At 55.0% G+C, this 25,611-nt stretch overlaps 1 protein-coding gene across 1 annotated transcript in view; it reads left to right on the forward strand.

Moving 5' to 3' along the window:
• MYH11 (myosin heavy chain 11) overlaps positions 1-25,611 on the forward strand; it is a 123,520-nt gene that overhangs the window by 93,477 nt on the left and 4,432 nt on the right. Inside the window, exons 17-40 of the mRNA XM_058569970.1 lie at positions 216-337; positions 455-524; positions 687-847; positions 2,222-2,330; positions 4,250-4,381; positions 4,475-4,681; positions 5,630-5,767; positions 7,112-7,235; positions 7,568-7,739; positions 9,308-9,520; positions 10,781-10,925; positions 13,275-13,481; positions 14,962-15,066; positions 15,156-15,308; positions 15,548-15,796; positions 17,392-17,604; positions 17,933-18,145; positions 18,356-18,517; positions 18,845-18,973; positions 19,303-19,391; positions 19,862-19,985; positions 20,699-20,907; positions 21,841-21,949; positions 22,033-22,205. Coding sequence (XP_058425953.1) covers positions 216-337; positions 455-524; positions 687-847; positions 2,222-2,330; positions 4,250-4,381; positions 4,475-4,681; positions 5,630-5,767; positions 7,112-7,235; positions 7,568-7,739; positions 9,308-9,520; positions 10,781-10,925; positions 13,275-13,481; positions 14,962-15,066; positions 15,156-15,308; positions 15,548-15,796; positions 17,392-17,604; positions 17,933-18,145; positions 18,356-18,517; positions 18,845-18,973; positions 19,303-19,391; positions 19,862-19,985; positions 20,699-20,907; positions 21,841-21,949; positions 22,033-22,205 — 3,728 coding nt within the window. The remainder of the gene's footprint in view (positions 1-215; positions 338-454; positions 525-686; positions 848-2,221; positions 2,331-4,249; positions 4,382-4,474; positions 4,682-5,629; positions 5,768-7,111; positions 7,236-7,567; positions 7,740-9,307; positions 9,521-10,780; positions 10,926-13,274; positions 13,482-14,961; positions 15,067-15,155; positions 15,309-15,547; positions 15,797-17,391; positions 17,605-17,932; positions 18,146-18,355; positions 18,518-18,844; positions 18,974-19,302; positions 19,392-19,861; positions 19,986-20,698; positions 20,908-21,840; positions 21,950-22,032; positions 22,206-25,611) is intronic.

Raw genomic sequence — 25,611 nt, forward strand, 5'->3', positions numbered from 1 at the left:
GTGGTGATGGACAGGAAACAGGGGAGAGGGAGGCGACAAGGAGGTGATGCGTGTGCCACCAAGTACGAGAGAGATGGCACCTGAACTCTCAGCTGAGACCTCACCTGGGCCTCGTTGACCTCCTGTGGCCTGGTGAGGTGGGTCAACCCGGCCTGAGATTGGGGCTTGCTGCTCCCGGAGGCCCCAGTGGTCCACTGGCCTTTCCACCTTTGCAGTCAGGCAAGCTGGACGCCTTTCTGGTGCTGGAGCAGCTGCGGTGCAACGGGGTATTGGAAGGCATCCGTATCTGTCGTCAGGGCTTCCCCAACAGGATCGTCTTCCAAGAGTTCCGCCAACGGTGAGCCCGCTGGGACCAGGTCCAGGTGGGGTGGTGGGTGAGCGGGGCTGGGCGGAGGGAGGGATGGATGGACGATGGAGATGCGCTCGGTCAGTGACTTCTGCCCTGTGTCTCAAGCTACGAGATCCTGGCCGCGAACGCCATTCCCAAAGGCTTCATGGATGGGAAACAGGCCTGCATTCTCATGGTGAGCCCACCCCAGACCCTCGCCAGAAATCACACTGTGGACCTTCCAGCCTCTGGTCACATGGCCAGGAACTACATGGGTGGGACCCTCCTTAAACACGCTTAACCCCTGGCCAAACGGCACGGCTGAACACGGGAAACAGAGTCCTCCTTCCTTCTGCAGATCAAAGCCCTCGAACTCGACCCCAACTTGTACAGGATTGGGCAGAGCAAAATCTTCTTCCGAACCGGGGTCCTGGCCCACCTGGAAGAGGAACGAGACTTGAAGATCACGGATGTCATCATGGCTTTCCAGGCCATGTGTCGCGGCTACCTGGCCAGAAAGTAAAGACCCGCATACTGTAACCTCCCCACAAACACAGATGGGCAACTCAGACTTCCAGGGGCCTTTCTAACCTCGTGTTCAGATTCCCTGCTTCTAAGAGGCCATCAGCTTTCCTGCACCACTGATTGAATGGCAGCCTTTTCTGGAGGGGGCAGAAGTGCTACCACGTTAGATATAAGCACTAGTTATAAGGGCAGGGCGGGAAGGAGTTAAGACCCTGGGCTCTGGAGTTTTGGGTTCTCGTCTGGGCTCCTTCACTTATTTGCTGATGAACTTTGGGCAAGTTACCCTACCTCTCTGAGCCTCGGATCTCTCCACTGGAAAATGAGCATAATCATTCCTGCCTCATGGAGTTGTCTATGCGGAGTCAATGAAATGCTGCCTGCAAAGGGTTGAGAACGGTGCCTGGTTATCATTTCAGAAGTATGAGAATAAGATCAAGTATCTGAGGAAAGAGTATTTAGCTGTATCTATATCCCCACATCCAATGGCATTCATAACATAGCATCTTGGAAGATCTGGCGCCCTTTCTGTTTTGGGAAGCCTGGGGGCAGGGTGAGGAGGGCTCAGGTTCCTCGATGCAAGTCACACCCCAGAGAGGATGGCAGGGTCTGGGGAGGAGCTCTCTGTCCAGGGCGGATGTTATCATGAGGTATGGACCACGCTCTCCTCTGCAGAGCCCTGATCATGTCAAGCTGATTGGCTACCAAGTGGACCCACGATGGTCAAGGCCAGATCTGGGACAGACCTAACTTAAGTTTTATAACTAACTACTCTGTTACCACTCCTCCCACCTCCAGACTAACTGGGGCAATGTTATTCTTCAAGTTCGCCCACACCCAAGATGGCAGCCGAGCAGAGAAAAGACGGTGGTGCTCACTGTTCTATGGTTTCGCAAACCCAATAGCACTTAAATAGGAAGTGTGCTGGTTCCGTGTCAGGTTTGAGATTTCTAAAACACACGGAGGAAGAATAGGTTTGTCAGACACTCAGCTTTGGGGAAGACATAACACAGCTGGGAGTGTGCAGGGTTCCCCTAGGACTGGCACAGCTTAGATTGATTTCCTAGCTGTTATTTGGACCGCAGCTCTGAGTCCAGGGTGTTTTATGAGCCTTGGTCTTCCTTGCCCGCCGAGAAAGGCTCTGGCCTCCAGGTTATTTGACTGCTCGGTACCCAGACACTCTGCTTGTGCCGACGCTGAGCTTCCCAGAGAATCTGAGCTGGGGAGAAGGGGAGATGTCCCCGTGCAAGTCGCAGAATCACAAGCCGCATAGACGTGTCCTGCTTTCCGGATGCTGTAGGGCAGGATGCTGGGACAACGCGGGGAGGGCTGTGTTGGGCCAACCAGGGCTTCCCCGGCCCCTCTCCCCAGGGCTTTCGCCAAGAGGCAGCAGCAGCTGACGGCCATGAAGGTGATTCAGAGGAACTGCGCCGCCTACCTCAAGCTGCGCAACTGGCAGTGGTGGCGGCTCTTCACCAAGGTGAGTGCCCCGGGCCCCGCCCACCTTCTCAGGACCCCCAGCCCTGGGTCTTCCCTCCGGACGCTCCAGATGTGGGACTGGAGATGGTTGACAGTGGGTGTGCAACTGAGGGCTCGAAATCAAACCTTGGCCATTGGTGATTCTCTGGGCCTGAGAAGGCCCTTCCTCTTTGGCACATGGGTTACGGCCGTGACCTTAACATGGATCCAGAGCATTCCCATCGCCGCAAGGATCCCTCATGTTGCCTGTGGATAGCCATACCTGCTTCCCCCCATAGCCCCAGCAACTACTGATCTGTTCTCCATTTCTGTAACTCTGTTATTTCAAGAGTAAATGGAGTCACACAGTATGTCACCTCTGGGGATTGGCTTTTTCCACTCAGCACCATTCTTTGGAGATCCATGGCGGTGGTTGCGAGTATCGCTTGTTCGTGTCGGGCTGCAGCGTGTTCTTGCAGCGTTGTGGGCTATAACGTACCAACTGCGCAAAGACTCGCTCTGTTGTAACAGACACTGCTTCCTCTTAGTGCCCTGGAATGTGTAAATTGGCACAAACCTTCTTCATGGAGCGAATATTTATCGAGTGCCCACTGTGTGCCAGGCACGTGCAAGGTGCTGGGGATGCAGCCGTGAACAGACATCAGGGGCCCTGGCCTCATGAATGTTCTAGTCGAGTGGGGGAGCAGACAATGAGCAGAAAAACACAGACACAAACACATAATGGTAAACTGGGGCAAGTGTGTGAAGGGAGCACAGAGCAGAGGGGAAGCTGCTTTTAGGGACTGTTCATCCCCATCGACCCAACTTCTGTAAAACTGTCCTAAGGAAACCATTTGAAACAATGAAGATCAGGAATTAAGGGCATTCATTGTGCCTTATGTACAACAGCAAAATTTCAGCGCCCAGCCCTGGCAGACCGATTAATTCAATAATGGTGTGTCCGTCAATGGGATACTTTTCAACTATTAAACATGATGTAGCCATCATGTTTAAAAATAAGTTGTAAAAATGATGTAATGGCATGGGGTGATAATTATCTTGTAGTTTTAAGTAATAAAAGCAGCACAGAAAACTGGGCAGCATGATATCGGGTATATTTTTTAAATGTTTAGGAAAAAAGACTGGAAGGAAATGCTAACACTGCTCATAATGATTTTGATAGGGAGGTGGGATGTGGGGGATTTTTTTCCTTTTCTCTTTGGAAGGAAACACCAGTTTGTCAGCAGCAGTTCCCTCTCTGGGATGGGACTGAATGGGGGAAGGGGAGACTTTCTCCTTTTGCTTAGCCCCTTTTTCTGTGGCTCTGATTTAGGACTTCTCACCCTTGGCACTATTTTTTTTTTTTTTTGTGGGGAAGATCAGCCCTGAGCTAACATCGTGCTAATCCTCCTCTTTTTTTGCTGAGGAGGACCAGCTCTGAGCTAACATCTATTGCCAATCCTCCTCCTTTTTTTCCCCCCCAAAGCCCCAGTAGATAGTTGTATGTCGTAGTTGCACATCCTTCTAGTTGCTGTATGTGGGACGTGGCCTCAGCATGGCCGGAGAAGCGGTGCGTCAGTGCGCGCCCGGGATCCGAACCTGGGCCGCCAGCAGCAGAGCGCACGCACTTAACCGCTAAGCCACGGGGCCGGCCCCTCAGCACTATTGATATTTTTGGGTGGGTAATTCTGTGTTGTGGGAGCTGTCCTGTGCATTCTAGAATGTTTAGCAGCATCCCTGGCCTCTACCCACTAGAGGCCAGTAGCATCCCCCACCCCAGTTGGGACAGCTAAAACTGTCTCCAGAAATGGCCAAATGTCCCCTTAGGGGTTATGGGGTGGGGGCAAATCGTCCCTGGCTGAGAACTGCTGATGTAGTTTGTTACGAGAGTGTACCCCCCGTGCCACGAAAACAAACGACGGGCTGCCCGTGTGTGTGCAGGTGAAGCCCCTGCTGCAGGTGACGCGGCAGGAGGAGGAGATGCAGGCCAAGGAGGAGGAGCTGCAGAAGACCAAGGAGCGGCAGCTGAAGGCGGAGAGCGAGCTCAAGGAGCTGGAGCAGAAGCACACGCAGGTACGGGGCCGGGAGCTGGGCTGCGGCTGTGGGGGGCAGGACGCCTGCTCCCGCGGCGCTCACCGGCCGCCTCCCCCGACCCCCTGCGTGCAGCTGGCCGAGGAGAAGAGCCTGCTGCAGGAGCAGCTGCAGGCGGAGACCGAGCTGTACGCGGAGGCCGAGGAGATGCGGGTCCGGCTGGCGGCCAAGAAGCAGGAGCTGGAGGAGATCCTGCACGAGATGGAGGCCCGCCTGGAGGAGGAGGAAGACCGGGGCCAGCAGCTGCAGGCAGACAAGAAGAAGATGGCCCAGCAGATGCTGGTAAGGCACCACAGGGGCTGCCCTCGGTGGGGGACCGGATCAGGGGACCCTCGCTGCAGGTCCGTGAGGTGCGTCTGATGATATACGTCCCCACTGGACAGAGAGACTGAGGCTTGCAGAGGAACGGCCATCTGGCCACACAGGTCTCCTCCAGAGCCCGCTCCCTTCCACAGCCCTGCCTTTCGTGTGCCCACACCTTGTCTCCTAACAGCAGCCCTGTGTGAAGGGTAATTGCGTCAGTTAGCTTCTGTTGCAGAACAGAACACCGCACAACTTAGCAGCTTGAAATAATAAATGTTTATTTGACACAGTCAGGAATCTGAGAGTGGCTCAGCCGGGTGGTTCTGGCTTCGAGTCTCTGATGTGGTTGCAGTCAGCGTGTCAGCCGGGGCTGCCGTCATCTGAGGGCCCGACTAGGGCTGGAGGACCCACTTGCACAAGGCTCACTCACGTGGCTGTAGGCAGGAGGCTCCTCACTACGCGGGCGTCTCCACAGGGCTGCCGGAGCGCCCTCACAACCTGGGGGCTGGCCTCCCCCCGAAGGAGTGCATCGAGAGAGAGCAGGGAGGAAGCCGCAGTGTCCTGATAGCCTAACTTCTGACGTTACACTCCATCACTTCCTCTTGATTTTTTCTGTTAGAAGCAAGTCACTAAGTCCAGCCCACACTCACGGGGAGAGGAATCACGCTCCGCCTCCTGAAAGGAAGAGTATCAAAGAATTTGTGGACATATTTTGAAACCACCCTGGTATCTACTATCCCCATTTTACAGATGAGGAGCCTGAGGCTCTGTGAAGCCAGGTGGCTTACCCAGACCTTTTCTTTCCAATGCAAGGAGACTGCAGAGCACGGGGGGTCAGCAGGCCCAGCCTCTGTGTGTTAGTCCCGCGCTCTGGGAGAGCGACCCTGTTTTAAGCAAGGCTGTGATTCTTTTCCCTCCCCTACAAAGGACCTGGAAGAACAGCTGGAGGAGGAGGAAGCTGCGAGGCAGAAGCTACAACTTGAGAAGGTCACGGCCGAGGCCAAGATCAAGAAACTGGAGGATGATATCCTGGTCATGGATGATCAGAACAATAAACTGTCAAAAGTGAGTGGGGTCGAGCATCTGCCTTGGAAGGACAGGCCCCCAGGGCTAAGGCCTCCAGATGCTTTAGCCAGATACAAGGTACTGAAGGCCGAGCAGATGGTTCCCTCCAGCAGTGACATGGCGGCCTGTGACTGCCATCTGGATGCAGGTGTGCCGGGGACTGGTCCCTGGTGGTCCCCTCAGCTCCAGGGCTGCCACAGAGCAAGTCTCAGAAACCCCATGACCAATGGGCCCCCCAGGTTGTATAAAGGCAGCCAATTGTGCCTGAGACTCAGGGCCTCTCCCATGTCCTCACGGACCACCTCCAGTTAGTAACAGGGTGACCACCTGTCCTGGTTTGCCTGGGACTGAGGGGTTTCTGGGATGTGGGACCTTCAGTGCCCAAACCAGGAAAGTCCCAGTGCAAACCAGGATGAGTAGGTCACCCTAGTCAGTAGCCAGTAACCAGCCCCACTGAGGGTGGGCTACCTTTAGTTCTTTGAGCTAGATGTCAGCTGGTCACCTGCTGTGAGCCAGGCCCTGTGTTGGGTGCAGGGCCTGCATGGTGAAGGACCCTGCCCTCATGGGGCTTCTACTCCAGTGAGACAGAGAATAGATAATCATATGCGTCACCATTAATTACCACGTGATCAGGGTTCTGAAGGAGGCGTTTACCATGTTATAAGAGCAGAGAACCAGGGCATAGAGGCTGGGGATGCAGGGAGGGCTTCCTGGAGGAAGGGGCATTCAAGTGGAAACCTGAAGCATGAGGAGCATTAGAGGGAGAGGAGGTGGAGGAACATCCCAGGCAGATGGTCCCGTCTGTGCAAATGCCCTGAGGCAGGGACAAGCTGGCATGTGGCAGGAAGGGAAAAAGGGCCCCACTGGCTGGAGCATGACATGTGAGGGGTGGGAGGACATGAGACGAGAAGTGGCCAATCTTTTGAAATTACTATTCTGCAGGGACTTCTCTTTTTTATTTATTTATTTATTTATTTATTTTTAAATTTATTTATTTATTATTTATTTTTTTCCCCCAAAGCCCCAGCAGATAGTTGTATGTCATAGTTGCACATCCTTCTAGTTGCTGTATGTGGGATGCGGCCTCAGCATGGCCAGGGAAGCGGTGCATCGGTGCGCGCCCGGGATCCGAACCCGGGCCACCAGCAGCGGAGCGCACGCACTTAACCGCTAAGCCACGGGGCCGGCCCTGCAGGGACTTCTCTTTATCATTTACACTGGAGGTTACATTTGGTTATAATGTGGGTTTTCCTTTCATCTGTTTATCCGGAAAATACTAGAAGTGAAACATAGATCCTGGAGAAAAGGAAAATGCTAGACATTCTTTTTTCTTTCCCCAAAAAGGAGCGGAAACTCCTTGAAGAGAGGGTTAGTGACTTAACAACAAATCTTGCAGAAGAGGAAGAAAAAGCCAAGAATCTTACCAAGCTGAAAAACAAGCACGAATCTATGATTTCAGAACTGGAAGGTAAACCAGCTGCCCAAAGAGGTTTTTGAGTGGATATTCTAAAACTGGGCAAAGCAGAGAGGAGATTTGAGAACGGCGGATTGTTTCAAGAGAGAGAACAACCCTATCCAGCTTCCCAGTCGCCCTTAGTCGACATTCACTTTAATGATAAAAGTGCTTTTCGTCAGGACTGACTCCTTCCGCAGGGTAGAGGTGCGGGCGGGATGGTGACCCCTGCGGGGATGTGTGCGTGCGTGGATTTCCTCCGTGTGGGATGCCTGGGCAGCAAGGCTGGTCCTCCAGGCGTCTTTCCGGGAGCGTCCACCTCCTGAGGGGCCCTGGCTTTGTCGTAGTGCGGCTGAAGAAGGAGGAGAAGAGCCGGCAGGAGCTGGAGAAACTGAAGCGGAAGATGGAAGGCGAGGCCAGCGACCTGCACGAGCAGATCGCCGAGCTGCAGGCGCAGATCGCCGAGCTCAAGATGCAGCTGGCGAAGAAGGAGGAGGAACTGCAGGCAGCCCTGAGCAGGTAGCCAGGCGGCGCGCGCAGGTGCCGCGTGTTCCGGCGCCCCTGGGCCCCGGCCGTCCTCCTCCTCCTCCAGGCAGGCCTCCATCTCATGCAAGGTGGCCCAGGCCAGGCCTCCTGGTGCCCCCTGCTTGCACCTCCAGAACCCCACGCCTTTGGCTTCCTTCTCTTCTTTCTGAACTCCTCCTCTTCGTGTCTCCCTACTCCCATGGTGTCTGCCTCTTGGGTGCCCAGGCCTTTCTCGTCTACACCCCAGTTCTGCATTTCTAGTTGCCTACAGAGTCCATTCCACTGGCATCTCAAATGCCACACGTGTGAGGCTGGGACGGCCCTTCTGTCCCCTGGCCCCACCTTCCGAGGTCTCTTTTTGTGAATGCCAATCTCCTCCCCAGCTTCTGCCCACCCCTCTCCTCCCCACCAGCCCGCAGCGTGCAACAGCCCTCGGATCCTGCCAGGCCTTTGAATGTGGCCCACACTGTTCCCTCTGTTTCCCCTCTCCCCAGCTCTGAGCTGGTTCACACTAACGGCCTCACACCGGGAAGACTGCAGCAGCGCCTAACGGATGTTTACCTGCTCGCTGTGTGCCAAGCTCTTTTCAGGCTCTTTTCATCTCCATTTCCCTGAGGAGGAAGCGGAGCCTGGGGCGGTGAAGGAAATGTGACTGTCCCCCAACTTTTAAGAGGCAGAGCTGGGATTCGAGCCCCCAAGCTTTCTGACGGATCCCCTGGCCAGCTCCTCCCTTCCGGTTTCTGCTGCACGACGGCGCTAGGGCGATCGACCGAAAACATCACTCTGGGGCCTGAGGCTGCTCAAAAGCCCTCGCTAGCTTGTGCGGGAAACCCAGGTTCCTCAGCCTGGCACTCGAAGCCCACCCGCCCTCCACAGTCTGACCCTAATCCCACCATGTAGCCTTCTCTCCTCCTGCTGCCCGTTCACAGGTGCAGGATGATTAAAGTGCTTACCTCCCCCTGCCCTGCAGGATCCTGCCTCTGTGCCTCCCTCGTGCTGTTCCCTTTCCCTCCATCACGGGCAAAACCAGAGGAGAGAGCTCCCTGCCACGAAACTCCTAATGCTCTCCAGCCATTCGGACACTGCTGCTCGGCTCCCACCTTGACCCGCGGCCACTGCCTCCCCCAAGATGGGGCGCCCTGGTTTTGATATCCCCCCAGGCCTACCTGGCCAAGCGGTTCGCCTGTAGCAGGCACTCAGTCACTGAGCAAAGGGAAGACAGGACTAATGAGTAGTTGCCAGGCAGGAATAATTGTCCAACGTTCAGAAAGCATCTATTAAGCTCCTGCTGTGAACTAGGCCCCTTGCTAGTCTTCGTTGGTGCTTTGCATTCACACACACACACACATGCACGCACGCACGCGCGCACACACACACACGCTGTGGTCTGTTTTTTCCTATCAGACCTTGGCAGGGTCCTGTGTCCCGGGGACACAGCGGAACATGTTTTGAGAGCTACGGAGCACGAGGCGCTGGTTCCAGAGAACAGTTTTGGCCACGCTGGGAGACAGCACGGGGCCAGGGAGCCCGGGGTCTTGATTCTGGCGCTGTGTCCCCGGCAGGCTCGACGACGAAATCGCTCAGAAGAACAACGCCCTGAAGAAGATCCGGGAGCTGGAGGGGCACATCTCAGACCTCCAGGAGGACCTGGACTCGGAGCGGGCCGCGAGGAACAAGGCTGAGAAGCAGAAGCGGGACCTGGGGGAGGAGCTGGAGGCGCTGAAGACGGAGCTGGAGGACACGCTGGACAGCACGGCCGCCCAGCAGGAGCTCAGGTGGGGCCGGCCCCGCCCACCCCGGCCGCCCCCCGGGTCCCGGCACGCTGCCGCGTGGCTGCCGCGCAAGGGGCGAATCCCGAATCCCGGGCTTCCGGGCCCTCAGCTCACTGTCCTGACTGCATTCTGCTCTGATATAAGCATGACTGCTTTTAATCTTATTTTGAGTCACAATAGAACATACTCACTTAGAAAACGATCTGAAAACTATAGAAAAGCAGACACCAAAAACTTCACCCTTAGACCCACCACAGTTAACATTTTTGGGTATTTCCACCACAGTTAACGTTTTTGGGTATTTCCTTCCCGCCTTTTCGTGTGTGTGTGTAGGTAAATCTCCAAGCTCAGGTCTCCAACAGTGTATGTATAAGTTTTGTGTTAAATTTTTAAAATAACATTTATCAGATTGGTCTTCAATTTAAGATTCACTGCAGGCTAACAGACAAGAACCAGCAAGAAAATAAAAAGCCCCACAAAAAAACAGGTCACCTACCAGATAATGAACGCTGACATTAGTGAAACTAGGTCTTTTAACTAGGTCTTTTATTCATTCAACAAACATCCAAATGTATTTTGAGTGGATCCTGTGTCAGGTGCTGTGCTAACGTTGAGATTTATTTCCCACACTTTGGGTTTTGTGCTCCATCATTTACTTGTGCCTAGAAGCCAGCACAATATTCTGCTTCCTTCCTGCCTGGCCGATGATACAGAAAAGAACAATGCCGTATTTAAAAGCCTGGGCTCAGAGTTGGACTATTTGGGTTCAAATTCTGGCTCTGTCACACAGTGGCTGTAACATGGGCAAGCTGTGTACGTTCCCTTAGCCTTGGTTTCCTCATCTGTAAAATGGAAATAATATGCCTGCGTCTAAGAGTCACTCTGAGGATTCTGTAAGATGAGCCATGGAAAGAACTTAGGTCAGGGCCTGGCATATAGTAAGTGGTCAATAAATAAGAGCTGATACTAACATTTGAGGAACATTCTGCAATTCATTTTGCAGTTCTTTCAACAATATTATTTTGTGTATTTGTTTGCCGGCTCTAAGAGAGCGTGGGCAGGTAACATGCTCCTCGTTTTGCAGCTGAGGAAACTCCAGGTCCAGAGAGGTTAGGTGACCCACCCGTGGTCACACAGCCAGGGTGAGGTGGGGACGGAGGCGTCAGCTCTGGGCTCTGGGAGAGCTCTCGTTCCTTTGCACAGCACTGTCTGAGATGAACCCGTTCCCACCCAACTGCCACCCGCTGTGCCCTTCCTGTCCAGGGCCAAGAGGGAGCAGGAGGTGACAGTGCTCAAGAAGGCCCTGGACGAGGAGACTCGGTCCCACGAGGCCCAGGTCCAGGAGATGAGGCAGAAGCACACGCAGGTGGTGGAGGAACTCACGGAGCAGCTGGAGCAGTTCAAGAGGGTGAGTTGTGACGCTTTTCGTGACAACGCCTAAAAGAGCGACATGTCAGCAGCTTCAGATAACTACCTGTTGGGGTCTGTACTGAAACGAATAACAAGCTACTGAGATTCTAATGACAATGATGGCAGCCAGCATTTATTAAGTGCTTACTGTATATTATGGCAATCTTCACAACCAGCCTATGAGATAGGTACTATTAAGCCCATTTTACACATGAAGAAACTGAGGTCCAGAGTACCTAGAGGTGAAGAGACGTCCCCAAGGTCACACAGCTAGTAAGTGACAGACCCATGATGAGAACCCCAGCAGTCAGACTCCAGACCCACCTCCTAGCCTCCCCAGGGCAGGGTCTACAATCTGCTGCCCCCCTTAGGTAAGCAAGGGTTTAGCAAAACTTCTGGGAGGGTAACTTTAAATGGAGACCATTCTCCTCTTAACTCATGTGCAGATTGGAGCAAGACTGTCATTATTTGATTTCGGGGGCAAACAGCTCTCTCTGGTGTAGTTCGAGAACACCTGGGTCTAATCGTTCCTTCTCCCGGGGCTGGCTGTTTGGGGCCTATGGGACTTGGGGCAGTTAAATAGCACCACTCTGAAGGCTTGATACTGGGAACTTTCTCTCCCTTTGGAGAATTTCCTTTGTTTCATTCCCAGGGGTGAGTTTTTAGCTTGCGACACCCTACCAAATGGCGTCCCTAAAAGTCTGAAATGTGTCACCCTCGGGGCTACGGCTTTCCCCCATCTCCGCACTTTCTAGGTACCCCCCAAGCTAGATCAAGTGGGGGTAGCGTTACCTAAGAATTGTTGGCGTCTGCGTGTGTTTCTTTCCCCAGGCAAGGGGAATATTCTCCAGGAGGTGGCTTACTGAGCATCTTTGTGGGAGCTGGTTCACCACGGGTTCTAGCAGCATCTCAAAATTCCCTGTACATTTAAATAACGTTAGCAATCTCTTACGTGGCACTGATTATGTGCCGGACACTGTTCCAATGTTTTACGAACCCTAACTCATTTCATTTCACCCGTGACTTGTGTTAAAATGCGGATCTCCAGGCCCTACCCTGAAAAACACAGCGCAGGAGCTCCCTCCCTCCCTCTCTAAATGAACACGAGGAAGCTTGTTCATTTCCCCTTGACTGACCTCCGACATTTTGTCAATTCTTTATATATTTTGGACACGAGAATTCCCTAATTGTAACTACGACATACATTTCCCCTTTCGACTGTCTTCCCTTTCTCATGTTCAGAAGTGATTTTTTTATTTTGATATAGTTTGAACCCGGATGGGCTATTCCCACCTTCTGAAATAACTACCCTCCAGAGAGTAGTAAGGTGTATGTGTCCCTTTCACTTTGCGGTGGGAAGAGGGACCCCAGAAAGGGTAGCGAGCATCCTCAAGCCAGGTGGTCCTCAGAGGGGAGCAGGGGCCGGACGCCGAGCCCCGATCCGGAGCCGGCCTCTTTGGAAGACACAGCGGTTCCCGCCTCCAGCAGAGGGTGTCGTTTCTGCCCTGTGGAGGCAGGGGGAGGCAGGGGGAGGCCGGGAGGTCCTGCCCGCCCTCTCAGGTCACTGAAAGAGGGCTGTCTCTAGCAACTTCGGTTTGGACTCGGAACCCTGGTTCCATCAGCTTGCTGGGGAAAACTTTTAATCCTTCCTGCCTCGGCTCCCTTACCCATGTGAAGTTTTGTCACAATTCTGGGAAATGGTTTTAGCTGGGCTATGGTTTTAGGGGAGCTCAGATCCCCCGAGATCCCCCAGGGTACTTGCTGATCAACCTGCACTCTTGCCCCGAAGAGGCACTCTGTCCCTGTCTGAGGTCCCGGCAGCTCTTAGCCGTACCTGGGGCAGGGGACTGGCTTCAGAGGCTGCCTGCACGCTGCACAGCCCTGCCCAGGGGCTGTGGGAAAGCCGAGTGTCGTCTCCTCCGCCCTTGGGACCCACACACTTCTCTCTTGCTTCTTTCCTCCTCCCTACTGCCCCAGGAGAAGCCCCCTCCTCTGTCCCGCTTTTGCCCAGAACACTTTTTCTTAGGCAAACTCACGTGCCTACAGGAGCTGGTTAGATAAAACGACTTTTTCTTAACTATCACAGAAATAGCAGTGTACGTTTGATGAGAAATGCAATGGGCGATAGGGAGTGGTGGGGACTGGGGCCAAGTGGAATACGCTTGCCCCATCTACAGGACCAGCTGCTACTTCAGTCCAGCCAGTTGTTGCCCTGGAGGAAGGCAAGACCCCCTGTTTCCAGATCTTTAGTTGGTTCTTGGCAAGTCAAAATGATTGGGGTGTAGGCAGGAAGAGCCACCAGTTTCCCGCCCCGGCCGTAACGCCTGCCCCCTGCTTCTCTGGCCAGGCCAAGGCGAACCTGGACAAGAGCAAGCAGACGCTGGAGAAGGAGAACGCGGACCTGACCAGCGAGCTGCGGGTGCTGGGCCAGGCCAAGCAGGAAGTGGAGCACAAGAAGAAGAAGCTAGAGGGACAGCTGCAGGAGCTGCAGTCCAAGTGCAGTGACGGGGAGCGCGCGCGGGCCGAGCTCCACGACAGGGTCCACAAGCTGCAGGTGAGCCGCGCGGCCCACGCCCCTCGGGGCCGCCGCCGCGGGGGGTGGCGCCCCCCCCCCCCACCCCGGCCCACCCAAGTCTCTCTTGCTGCGCAGCAAGTTGGCTTCCTCTGGTTCCATCCCTCGAAGAGACGAGATGGTCTCCCTCCTCAGTTTAATCTCTCCAAACCTTCATCCGCACTTTCAATGAGTATTCATTGAGCACCTGCTGTATGCCAGGCACTCTGTTCAGTCCTGAGACACAACAGCAGGGCACTGTCCCCGCCCCAGGAGAACTCCAGCCTAGTGGAGGGAAAGACATTAATAGTCACACCATTGAATGGCAAATGATGCTAGAAGGGAGAGACACATATGCAAGAAGTGTCAATAACAAGGGGGCCTGGCCTGCGGGACGAGGAGTCAGGAAAGGCTTCCCTAAGAAGGCTGGACAGTCTGACAGGTACGTGGAAGTCTGCCAGGCAGAGGGGACAGCATGTGCAAAGACCTGGTGGTGAGTGGGAAGCTAGAAGAGATGACATAAAGCCAGTAGAGCTTGAGGGCTGAGGCGGAAGCGGGGAACATACAAAATGGGACGGGAGACATGGGGAGGTTGTGGCCAGATGAGGCAGGGCCTTCGGAGCCCTATAACGTGTACGTTGCTCTTTACTCTGAGTGATGGGAAGCCACTGATGGGGTTTAAGCTGAAGAATGACACGGTCTGTTTATCTTTGGCCTTATTTCGCTTTGACTAGACATTCGGCCTTTCCATTCACGGGATACAGCCAAACTTTTGAAAAATACTGGATGTGCTGACGATCTGGGACAAGGCGGGGGAGCATTAAGTATGAATTTGTCCACATCCAGCTAAGTGCAGGGGTGTTGCTATGCTAATGCAAGCCACGTCCCGGAGGAGTGGAGGCCAGATCACTCACATCCTCACTTACACGGGAAGAGTGCGGATGGTGGGCTGAAGTCTCCAGAAGGACCTGCTCAGAGGTCATACCAGGGCCCAGAGTAGAGGCAGACAGAGCGGTAGAGGGCTTTTTACCTGTAGCGTCTGCATCTTTGGTTTTGGCCGTAGGGGTCAGTGAAAGGGCAGAGAGTAGGGGTGAGGAAGGGGGTGGTGGGGACAGGGCCCTGGGACATGGAGGTGCCATCTGCACCTTCTTCTCCGAGCTCAGAGAGCGGGCGAGTCCAGAGCATCTTGGTGTCAGGACTGTCAGACTGCTGCTCCATCTCTGCCGACCTTGGCGAGGATCCAGGATCCATTTAGTGGGATCAGGGCCCAGTCAATACAGTTTGGGGCTCTAACAGGTTCTTAGAACCGGGGATCCCAACTTGTCGGCAGCGTACTTTCCTTGGGAGCTCCAGTGACCATCAGCAGGCCCCACAGCTCCCGGGTGTTTCTCAATCAGTGGATACCCCAAGGCCCTTGGCTCCTCTTACTCAATGAGGCTCCTCTTCTAGAGGTTCCGACTAACCAGTCTCTCGGCTCCCTCAGAATGAAGTGGAGAGTGTCACAGGGATGCTCAACGAGGCGGAGGGGAAGGCCATCAAGCTGGCCAAGGACGTGGCATCCCTTGGGTCCCAGCTCCAGGACACCCAGGTGGGTATCCTGCCACATCATCCAGAGGGCCCTGGGGTATGCCCTTCCTGGTGGTGGGGCCCTGGGACTTCCCTGTGTCCTTTTCGTAGGAGCTGCTTCAAGAAGAAACCAGGCAGAAGCTCCACGTGTCCACCAAGCTGCGCCAGCTGGAGGATGAGAGGAACAGCCTGCAGGACCAGCTGGACGAGGAGATGGAGGCCAAGCAGAACCTGGAGCGCCACATCTCAACGCTGAACATCCAGGTGCAGCTGCGTGTCCTTGCTGTGCTGGGCCCAGAGCTCTCAGGCGTAGAGCTTGCCGGGGGCGCTGGTGATCTGCTTGTGGTAGAGCACGGGCGCCATCTTGCTTGGCTCGCCAGCTGCCCCTGCTGTTGAATTTCTTCAATGAGGAGGAGGTGGTCTTCGCTTCTCAGGGTGTGGGGGCAGGAACGGAAATCACTCGCCGCCCTCCTCTCACCCCACCCCGCACACTGCCATTTCAGCTCTCTGATTCGAAGAAGAAGCTGCAAGACTTTGCCAGCACCGTGGAATCTCTGGAAGAGGGCAAGAAGAAGTTCCAGAAGGAAATCGAAGGCCTCACCCAGCAGTACGAGGAGAAGGCAGCTGCTTATGACAAACTGGAAAAGACCAAGAACAGGCTTCAGCAGGAGCTGGACGACCTGGTGGTTGACTTGGACAACCAGCGGCAACTGGTGTCCAACCTGGAAAAGAAGCAGAGAAAGTTCGATCAGGTAGGGGCCGGAGGGCCCTCCGCGCTGCGCGGACACTGGCTGGGGAGCCGGGTGTGCCAGCATCCGGGGCGGCCGCTGGGTGTGTGTCGGCATCCCAGCCCCTGCTGTGCCAGAAGCGATGGAAGGCTGGCTTGCCTTGGGGTGACAGGAAACACGAGGGCTCCAAGGTCAGAGTGAGGAGCTTGGCAGAGCCTTGACGACTGTGACTTTCCCAGGGACCTCCACCACGAGGGCATCTGCAAACTCAGTGAGCCTGAGTTTCTAGCCCCAATAAGGAATGAGATTGGTTGGGTGGTTTTATTCACTCAACAAGTATTTGAGTGCCTACTGAGTATTCCAAGTAATTCAGTGTTTCTGCCCTTTAAACACCACTTTTCCCTAACAATTCATTATGAAGAATTTCAAGCACACAGCAAATTTCAAGCATCGTACAGTGAATACCTGTCTACCTACCACCTGGATTCCATCATTAACATTTTACCATACTCACTTTATCACATATTTATTTTACTAGGATGAATCAGGTCTATCATTCGTATCTTTTGGATGCATTTCAAAGCAGATTACAGGCAGCTCTACATGTCCCCCTCGATACGTCAGCATTGCATATCAACGAGAGATCATTTTTTAATAAATTTGCTTCTTTTGAGGTAAAATTTATATACAATGAAATGCACAAATCGTAGGTGTACACTCCCCAAGTTCTGATAAATGCTTATATGCTCCTGTGACCCAAACCCCCCAATACCAACTTATGTTACTCAGACTTAGTAAATACGATTTGGCTTGCAAGTGACTTGGGGGTGTTCTAAAAATCAACTTGGGGATGGTCCCGGAGGCGTGGGGGCTCCTTGGCCCTGCCTGGCTGGACTCAGGCTACTGTGCTTCCCTGTGGCATGCTGACTCTCGCCTTTTCCACAGCCACGCGTTCCCTGTGCCCTCAGCTTCATGCCGTCCAATCTCCTGTTTCATTATCTGGTTGAGGGCCTGAGGTCACTTTTGTTATTTTCTTGTCACATAGAGTGTAGGGTTTTGTGTTAACTGTGCTGTGTGGAGGCCCCTGTTACTTACCTGTCCTTGCTGAACTCTAGAAATCTGGTTTTTGGATGTCACAACATATACTACACTGCTCTTCTCTCTGAAGATGAGGTCAATGTCAGTATGTTCTTTGAGTTGCTTCTCCAAGCAGAGGGATAAGTGCGTGCAGATCCATCCCACTCACCATTTCCCGACTACGGCTCATAGGGCACTTCTGAGAGCTAGCTACTTGTGGCCTTGAAACAACAAAATAATAATTGGCCTCTGGCAGGATCAGATGTCACTCTGACCTCAGTAGCAGTATGTTCTAGCCAACATGGGCAGCGTTAGTGGTTTCAAAGCACAAAGATTCAGCAGATGCTGGCTCTGCCTAAGATTGACCTAAAAGTTGGAAAGCAAGATGGTTATAAATGATTTCCATTGATAGCTAAATTACTCACACCTGCACCTGGACAAATGCAGCAGGACACAAGGCTTCTTCCCCATATTTGGAATGAAACGCAGCCAAACCTTGGGTACACCTGGAGGTCACCTCTGGGTCCTCTGTTCTGTTGTAGTTGTTGGCCGAGGAGAAAAACATCTCTTCCAAGTACGCGGATGAGAGGGACAGAGCCGAGGCAGAGGCCAGGGAAAAGGAAACCAAGGCCTTGTCCTTGGCACGAGCCCTGGAAGAGGCCTTGGAAGCCAAAGAGGAACTTGAGAGGACCAACAAAATGCTCAAAGCCGAGATGGAGGATCTGGTTAGCTCCAAGGATGATGTGGGCAAGAACGTAAGTCGCTCTTTATCATCTTGGCTTGTTCCCATTCCATCAACCCATCTTCTCTGCTGTTTATCAGTCCGTGGGAGCCTGGCTCTGTGCCTCTATCATGTTAAGAGATAATCAGGAATTGAAGGCATTCCCCGGGCTGGTGCAAGGATGGGCCCGTTTGGGAACAGCAGTTGGGGGGTCTGAGTCCAGGGTTCCGAGAGGAAGGCTCTGCTCTTGACTCCCGGTCATGCATGCTGTGGGTGGCAAAAGCCATCTGTCTGACCTTGATGAGCTGCCTGTCACTGTGGTTTGCCTGACCATATTCATGAAGTCAGCCCTCATGTAAAAGGTCCATGAGCTGGAGAAGTCCAAGCGGGCCCTGGAAACCCAGATGGAGGAGATGAAGACCCAGCTGGAGGAGCTGGAGGACGAGCTGCAGGCGACAGAAGATGCCAAGCTGCGGCTCGAGGTCAACATGCAGGCCCTCAAGGGCCAGTTTGAGCGCGACCTCCAGGCCCGGGATGAGCAGAATGAAGAGAAGAGGCGGCAGCTCCAGAGGCAGGTAATGCGTGTCTGGGGAAGCGGGGTGGGTGGCCTGTGCCTTCCCTCCACCGCCACTTCCTGGCCTGATGGGGACTCTGTTTCCTCACCCACTCCTGGGGATGGGAAAGCGCACCTTGCAGGTGGTTGTCCACACCTGGGAGCTGGGTGAAGGCTGGCTGGGGTGGGTAAAGGCCTAGCCCAGCAGCACACATCTCTCTTCCTCGCTCAGCTCCATGAGTACGAGACGGAACTGGAAGATGAGCGAAAGCAACGTGCCCTGGCCACTGCGGCCAAGAAGAAGCTGGAAGGGGACCTGAAAGACCTGGAGCTGCAGGCCGACTCGGCCATCAAGGGGAGGGAGGAGGCCATCAAGCAGCTTCGAAAACTGCAGGTGCGTGACGCCCTGAGGGCAGGGGCGCAGCTCCCCCCAGGCCCGGGGCTGTGCAGCTGCTGTTTTCCATCACCGTTTAGCTTTTGGTGGCTGTTTCCTGCCCTGGGGAGGGCACTTGGCCTCAGCCCTCAGATCACATCACCTTTTCTGAGGTCTGCTAAGCCCATCCAGAACGATGTCCCCAAACAGCCACCGGGCCACCCGAGGCTGAGGGCTGTGCCCGTGCAACAGTGGAAAATCCTCGGGTTGGCGTGGAAAGATCATTTGGGCAGCAGAATTCGGGGGGGTAAGGACATCTTAGCTTGGCCCTCCTGTTGACTCATGCAGGCTCAGATGAAGGACTTCCAGAGAGAGCTGGAAGACGCCCGTGCCTCCAGAGACGAGATCTTTGCCACGGCCAAAGAGAATGAGAAGAAAGCCAAGAGCCTAGAGGCAGACCTCATGCAGCTCCAGGAGGTAAAGCCCTCTTCTCGCTCCGAGAGCCTGGGATGGGGATATCGTTGCAGCATCCCTTGGCACACCAGGCTTGTGCGCCCAGAGATTTCTTTCCCTCGTCCACCACTCCACGTGGGTGGCCCCCACAGTAAGGATGCAAAGACTTAGGGTTTTCTCCTCTGATGTACCTGTGGGCCTCCCCTGAGCTGGGAGGAGGCACAGCCATTGTTAAGGGTGGCCATAAAGATGGCTGGTGGCCTGGTGACAAGGGCGGGGTGGATTCTCAGGTGGGGTTCAGTCCTTCCCTGGCAGACAACAGGTTTCCTTCCTCCCTGCCCCGCACCGTCCAGGACCTAGCTGCGGCGGAGAGGGCGCGCAAACAGGCAGACCTGGAGAAGGAGGAGCTGGCTGAGGAGCTGGCCAGCAGCGTGTCGGGAAGGTATGGAGCCGCGTGGGGAGGAGTCCTAGACTCCTCGAGTCCTAGACTCGACGAGGGAGAGGCAGCTCAGAGGAGAGCCTCCTGATCCCCATTTTAATGCTGAAAATGATGGAATGTTCAACTGACCTTGTGACAGGGGTCGCGGGGTCTCAGGGTTCCCATACCCTATTCGGACGGGTGGCCAGTTTCATTCATTCTGAGTGAACAGCATGGTGGGGACAGGGGGTAGCTGGGGACAGGGAGCTGGTCCTCATCCCAGGCCTGGCTTTGCTGACACCAACGGGGTATGAGTCCTGGCCCCCCACCTCCGAGCTGTGTGACTTTGGACAAGTTGCTAAGCCTCTCTGAGCTTCAGTTTCCTCAGTTATAAATGAGGGCAACCCTGAGGCATTGCTCCTCCAAGGAGAGGGAGTTTTCTAAGCCAGGAGGAGGCTGGAGGCCCCCGACGAGGCTGCGTTTATTTCCCCCAGGAACGCGCTTCAGGACGAGAAGCGGCGCCTGGAGGCACGGATTACGCAGCTGGAGGAGGAGCTGGAGGAGGAGCAGGGCAACATGGAGGCCATGAGTGACCGCGTCCGGAAGGCCACACAGCAGGTGGGGGCCGGAACGGGCCAGGGCTGCTGGGGCTGGGGGTCTGCGCACCAGAGCAGCGCTTGCCTCAGATCCACGCTGTGACAGGCTCGAGTTGAAAAGCCCCACGCTGGTTCAGTGCCACGCATCGCGGGCCCCTGTGTGCCAGGCCCGAGGTGGGGTGGAGGAGAGCGGGGAGATGTGAGAGGAGGGACCCAGCGCGCTGGTTCCCCCACCTCCACTCCCTCCCCTTCTGGTCCCGCCAGCACCCCGCCTGCCGCCTTCAGAGCGCTTAGCGCCAGCCTGCAGCGTCTCGTTCGGTGGCCAGGGTGTGTCTGGCTGCCTCCAGCCCATGAGCAGCCATGCCTGGAGTAAGGGCTTTGGTGGTCTTCCTGCTCTTCCGAGCCCTGGCCTTACAATAGCGACCCTCAGTGACATTCCTGAGTGCCAGCTCCATGACGGGCACTAGGGACCCATCGTGTGACCCGGAGCCAGGGACAGAAGACGAGGGGACAGGGAGCCTGGGTGGCAGTGGGACGCTGCCTAGAAGAGCTGCCCCTGGAGCTGACCAGGAAGGATGAGCAGGAAGGAGCTGGCGGCTGGAGGAGAGGGAGGGTGGCTCCTGGGTGCTCCGGCCCCGGGGACCCGTGCGGAGGCCCGCGGAGGCTGGACAGCGGGAGCGCGCACCACCCCGGGCTTCCGTGCCCTCCATCTCACCACCTTCCCCTTCCCCCAAGGCCGAGCAGCTCAGCAACGAGCTGGCCACGGAGCGCAGCGCAGCCCAGAAGAACGAGAGCGCGCGGCAGCAGCTCGAGCGGCAGAACAAGGAGCTCCGGAGCAAGCTGCAGGAGATGGAGGGGGCGGTCAAGTCCAAGTTCAAGTCCACCATCGCGGCGCTGGAGGCCAAGATCGCACAGCTGGAGGAACAGGTGGAGCAGGAGGCCAGGTACGGCGAGCCCAGAGCTCCAACGACAGCCAGCACGTGGCGGGGGGTGGCGGGGGTCCGTGAGCCTCTCCGGGCGTCAGTTCTGGCTGTGATGTAAGCTCAGTGGCACTCGCGCCGCAGGGGTGTTGGGAGAACTGAGTGAGAACACAGGGAACAGCTGCGCCCCTCCGGGCCCAGAGAAAGCCCCTGCGGTGTCGGCTGCTGTAGCGAGTGGCACGACTCCTCCATGACGCGAGCCAGCCTTCCCGGGAGCACACGTGGCTTCTCCTAACCTACATTTGCAGGATGTCACGTGAACGGACACCCCAAGTCCACACCAACAGCCCGTTCAGCACAGAAATACGGGCAGGCTTCTCATTTTAATGATGGGTCCACTGAGCTGTAAGTTCACGGCACATTCGTGACCATCAGATTGCAAGGATTCCGGCCCGTTCTTTTTTTTTTTTTCGTTGGGTAGTGGCTTCATGGATAACTCACATACCGTACAATTCACCCATTTCAAGCGTACAGTTCAGCGGCTTTGAGTACATTCACAGATAGGTGCAGCCTCGTCACAGTCAGCTGTGGAATGGTTGCATCACCTCAGTTAGAAACCCTGTCCCCTTAGCCAATGCTATATCCCCATGCCCCCAGCCCTAAGCAACCGCCAGTCGACGTGCTGTCTCTATTGTCTATTCTGGACATTTCATACACATGGAATCATGCAATATTGCCTTTTCTTGCGCTGAGCATGATGTTTTCAAGGTTCACTCATGCTGGAGCAGGTAACAGCCCTTCCTTCCTTTTTATGGCTGAATACTATTCCACTGTCTGACTGATTCTTGGGATGAGCCCTGATGGAGGGCTCGGGAAGTGCCCACAGCGGGCGACATGCTGGTCTGGTTTACGCACCGACTGCAAGGAAGGCCGTCTCCGCCCCCCCCGTGTGTGCAGAGAGAAGCAGGCGGCCGCCAAGTCACTGAAGCAGAAGGACAAGAAGTTGAAGGAGATGCTGCTGCAGGTGGAGGATGAGCGCAAGATGGCAGAGCAGTACAAGGAGCAGGTAACCGGCCACCCCGGCCTCTCCCAGCCCCGCAGTGCCCCACCACCCGGGGCCCCCCTGACCCTCGGGCCTTTCCCTGACAGGCAGAGAAAGGCAATGCCAGGGTCAAGCAACTCAAGAGGCAGCTGGAGGAGGCGGAGGAGGAGTCCCAGCGCATCAACGCCAACCGCAGGAAGCTGCAGCGGGAGCTGGACGAAGCCACCGAGAGCAACGAGGCCATGGGCCGGGAGGTGACCGCGCTCAAGAGCAGGCTCAGGTGAGGCGGCCCGGCCCCCCGCTGTCTCACTCACAGGCTGCGCTGCTCGTGCCAGCCTGGAACGCCCACAGGAGCTCAGCCACCCTGTGCACACGAGGCTCCCGGTCCCCAGAGCTCTCCTTCTTTCTGGGGTTTCTTCCCGCCCACCGTCAGGACGCAGCACCAGCACGTGCCAGGAGCGGGAGCGGGGCGCAGACCACACGAGGGCCCGCCTCTACTCTAAGGAGCGGTCCTTCTGCTTTCTTCAACACCCATCTCCCTTCCCATCCTCCTGGCGAGGGCGAGGAGGAAGAGGCAACATCTCTGTCTCCTGAAACCTTCCCTTCATTGCATCATCGACAGCCGCGAAATCCCTTCTCTCCTTGACCTCTTTTCTGGACTCTCTTCACCTTCTCGCTCTAACTCAGGGTTTCTTGGCACCACTGACGTTTGGGGCTGGATGGTTCTTTATCACAGGGGCTGTTCTGTGCACTGCAGGATGGTGGGCTGCATCCCTGGCCTCTCCCCACTAATGCAGTGGCACTCCCCCTCGTGGTGACAACCAAAAATGTCTCCAGACGTTGCCAGATGTCCCCTGGGGGCACAGTCACCCCAGATGGAGAACCTCCGCCCGAGCTGGACTGGGGCTGTGTTCTCTCCCACACCTCCGTACCTCTGGGCGGGAAGGTGGCTAGGCAAGTCCCTGCTCCTTGGGGGTCATGCCCCGCCCCATCTGGTTCCCTGAAGGTCTGAGCTCCGAGCTTCCTGTCACACTCACCCGCCCCCTGCAGGTGGGTGGTCCAGCTCTCAAGTTCTTGGCCTTCTCCGTGATCCTGCCACCCCATGGGCATGAGCAGGAACTCTGGACCCTCATCTGCCCACCACCTTTCTTTAGCTCCCTTCCTGTGTCTCCTCTGGGTCTTCAACTCATTGGTGTGCGCATCCTCCAGCAGCCCCCATGGACTCCCCGCCCGGCGTCAAGCCCGTGCTCAGCGGTTACAAGCAGCCTTCCACACATCCTCAACACCCCGGTCCCCCTGTGCTTTGTTGTACTCACTTGGCTCAAACGCAGCCCAGATTAAACCCGCTGTCCATCTCCTGCAGCTCAGAGTGGGGTGAGAAAAGCCAACAGCCATGCTGCCCCTTCCCGCTGAAATTCTCCATGGCTAACACCGAGCGGACCTCATTTGGTGCTGCCTGGACCTTAAACTCCCCCATCCTCTCCCTCCCGCCCTTGTAGACATCTGCTTTCCACTGTCTCCCCAGACTTACTGTCACCCACCACCCATCCTCACTCTCAGCTGATGACCTCACTTCCTATTTAACCCACAAATGGAAACTTGCATGAAACGTAAACAAGCTCCCACTTCCCCATCAACCCACCTGCTTACATCTGTGTTCCTTCCTTCTACCTTTCTCCCCGTGTCTGCGCTAGACTGTCCAACATCAACTAAGGCCCACCCCTCTGTTAGACGCCCTCTGTTGTTTACTCGAGAACGTTGCTCCAGAAATTCTTATCTTTCTCCTTGGCAACGTCTTCCCTCTCCCTGAGTCATTCCCTCAGCTGAAAGAACCTCTAGGCCCAGTCCCCTGCTACCCTTCACCACAAACTCCAATCCAGCGACAGGCAGCCTTGGGCCTCAGCTGACTCAACAGCAGCACGTGCCACGGGCCGTCACGCCTCCTGATGCACTTTCCTCACGGGGCTTCCACACACCAGCCTCACCTGGCTTCCTCCCCATCTCCCTGGCTTCTTTCTTCATCTCTTCTGCTGGAACCTCATCTCAAAGCCTGCTTGCCCTTGCCTGCCCCAGGGCGCCATCCTGGTTCTCTCCTCATCTCCATCTCTGCTCTCTCCCGCCCCAGGGCGCCATCCTGGTTCTCTCCTCATCTCCATCTCTGCTCTCTCCCGCCCCAGGGCGCCATCTTGGTTCTCTCCTCATCTCCATCTCTGCTCTCTCATGCCCCAGGGCGCCATCTTGGTTCTCTCCCCATCTTTGTCTCTATTCACTCCCCAGGTGATCTCAACCAGCCTGGTAGCTTTAGAATTCCATCTATAGCTAGTGACTTCCTAGTTTCTATCTCCAGCCCAGACTTCTTCCTCGAACTCCAAACCTGCTTGACATTCCTACTCGATGCCTAGCAGGCAGCTCATACCTAACATGCCCCAACTTGAGCCCTGATTGAACCCCTTTACCCTCAAACCAGCTCTTCTCACAGTCTTCCCCAACTCAGCAACTGGAATGATAAAGCTGCCATTAACCTAGGCCACAAACCTTGTGGTCATTCTTTATTTTTCTCTCTCCCTTATACCCAACATCCAATCTGTTGGACATCTGGTCAGCTTTCCCTTACAAATACTGTACATGCAGAATCCAACCACTTCTTGCAACCCTGGTCCAACCTACCCTCTGCTCCCATCTAGATAACTTGCACAGCCTCCTGGGCCTCCCTGCTTCCATGCTGGCCCCCTTCTAGTCTGTTCTCAACACAGCAGCCAGAGGGATCCTGTTTAAATGAACTCGGATCATGTCTCTCCTTTGTCTCGAGCCCTCCAATGGTTTCCACCTCACTCAGAGCCAAAGCAATGTCTTTACAATTGTTGGTTCCACTAGGCTGTACATGATCTCTGTCCACTGCCTCCTAAATTACCCCTCTTCTTCACACACTGCCTCAGGGCCTTTGCACTGGCTGTTCCTTCTGCCTGGAATGCTCTTCCCCCAGCTCTCTGCTGGCTCCCTCCTCCTTTCCTTCAGGCATTTACTTATCCATGTTACCCTGTCTAAAATTTCCAACCTCACTCCCTACAGTTTTCCACTCTCCTACCCACCTGTCACCATGTAACTTATTTATTTTACTTATCTCATTCACTGTCTGTCTTCACTCTCAGCCTGCACGCCCATGAGCACAGAAATTTTGTCTGTTTATTCATCCCCAGTGTCTGAGCTAGTGCTGGGCACTGAGTAAACCTTCCATCATTGAGTCAGAGATGATGTTTCTCCAACCGCAGTCATTCTCAAACCACCTTAGCCATTTTGCCTTAGCCTCTTACCACCTGTACTATTGTGGACCTGACATTTTCTTTGAAATTAACTGTCTAATCATACATATGTCTATCTGCAAATAAAACTTACCACCCTTATATTGTTAAACCAGCATCACCTGCATCAACAGGTCACAAGGAAATTAAATACAGTGAAAACAAAACCATAGGGAGTTCTAGCTGTTGTGGCCACAAATTGATAACTATGACCTGAAGGCCTACTTCTCAGTGTAAAAGGGAATGACAAAGACATTAGCACCAAACAGACTTTCTCTGACATAATCTGACATATTTAAAAAGAGGTGAAAAGGGAATACCTTTCTCACTGTGCCATTCAGTTCTCCAGTGGTGCGCCCAGGAAGCAGCTGAAATCACCTGGCATAT

Source organism: Diceros bicornis, chromosome 26, assembly GCF_020826845.1.
Source record: "Diceros bicornis minor isolate mBicDic1 chromosome 26, mDicBic1.mat.cur, whole genome shotgun sequence".
Taxonomy (NCBI): Eukaryota; Metazoa; Chordata; class Mammalia; order Perissodactyla; family Rhinocerotidae; genus Diceros; species Diceros bicornis.